We start from the raw sequence: 931 nt of genomic DNA, 5'->3' as shown, positions 1-931 counted from the left end.
CCCAGTAAAGCTATTGACTTTGAAGCACATAGCACCTTGTACAAATGGAAACCTATTTTCTTGTGAAGGTTCTGAGCTGGCTGAAAATCACAGACTAGCTGTCAGTCAATATATTTCTAAAATTTTCCTGGAAAAATAAAATAAGTGTTGCAACATGATGACGTAATGATGCGTCCATTTCGACAACATGCAAAAGTGTTTGTTTTCCTCTCTTGTAGCTTCAATAGTGGAGCAGAAATGGTGGTGCCACATGCAACCATGTCTTGAAGGGGAGGAATGTAAAGTCCTTCCAGATCGTAAGGGATGGAGCTGTTCCTCTGGGAATAAAGTGAAAACAACTAGGGTAGGTATGATACCAACCTGACATGTTACCAACAGGTAAAAAAAAAAAAAAGTGCACAGGAAATTAGGTGCATATAGAATACACAAGTTGAGAAGGCTAAAGAAGCATGGAAGAGCATCATACTGGGATTGGACTTCTTTGTCCTGCACACTTTTCTCAACATACTTTGCAATTACTTGAACATGGTAAGCCTTCTCAGGTAAGCAGTGGAGATACTAGAGATGACCGTTTTTTCAACTAACAGTAATAATTAAATGTATTGTAATCTGATGTGTATTTCTCTCTGAAAACAGTTGCACAAAGTCTATACACCCTGCTAAGCTATTCATTCACAGGATAGCAAACAAACAAGTGCATTTTTATTGATAACATGGAGTTACTATGTTTCTTCATAGAAACTGCTGAGTATGATAAGCATTTAATATGTCATTACAGTATGACCTTCTGGTTCTTTCTGTCTTGTATGGCTAGGATTTGCTAAAAAAATTTTGACAGTTTCAGTGAGTTCCTTTTCTCCATTTGACACTTTTTATATTGTTTCAAAATTACATTAATAGAAGTACATCTAACAATCATCATATTCAATGC

At 36.2% G+C, this 931-nt stretch overlaps 1 protein-coding gene across 1 annotated transcript in view; it reads left to right on the top strand.

Moving 5' to 3' along the window:
* Positions 1 to 343, top strand: part of TAFA2 (TAFA chemokine like family member 2) — a gene marked incomplete at its 3' end in the record, with an annotated part of 33,541 nt that extends 33,198 nt beyond the window's left edge. The window contains exon 3 of the mRNA XM_010177713.1: positions 219 to 343. Within this exon, the coding sequence (XP_010176015.1) occupies positions 219 to 343 (125 nt within the window). The remainder of the gene's footprint in view (positions 1 to 218) is intronic.
* Between the last annotated feature and the right edge of the window lie 588 nt (positions 344 to 931).

This window comes from Antrostomus carolinensis, unplaced genomic scaffold, assembly GCF_000700745.2.
Source record: "Antrostomus carolinensis isolate BGI_N321 unplaced genomic scaffold, ASM70074v2 scaffold6521, whole genome shotgun sequence".
Taxonomy (NCBI): Eukaryota; Metazoa; Chordata; class Aves; order Caprimulgiformes; family Caprimulgidae; genus Antrostomus; species Antrostomus carolinensis.
This window is presented reverse-complemented; position numbering and strand designations above follow the sequence as displayed.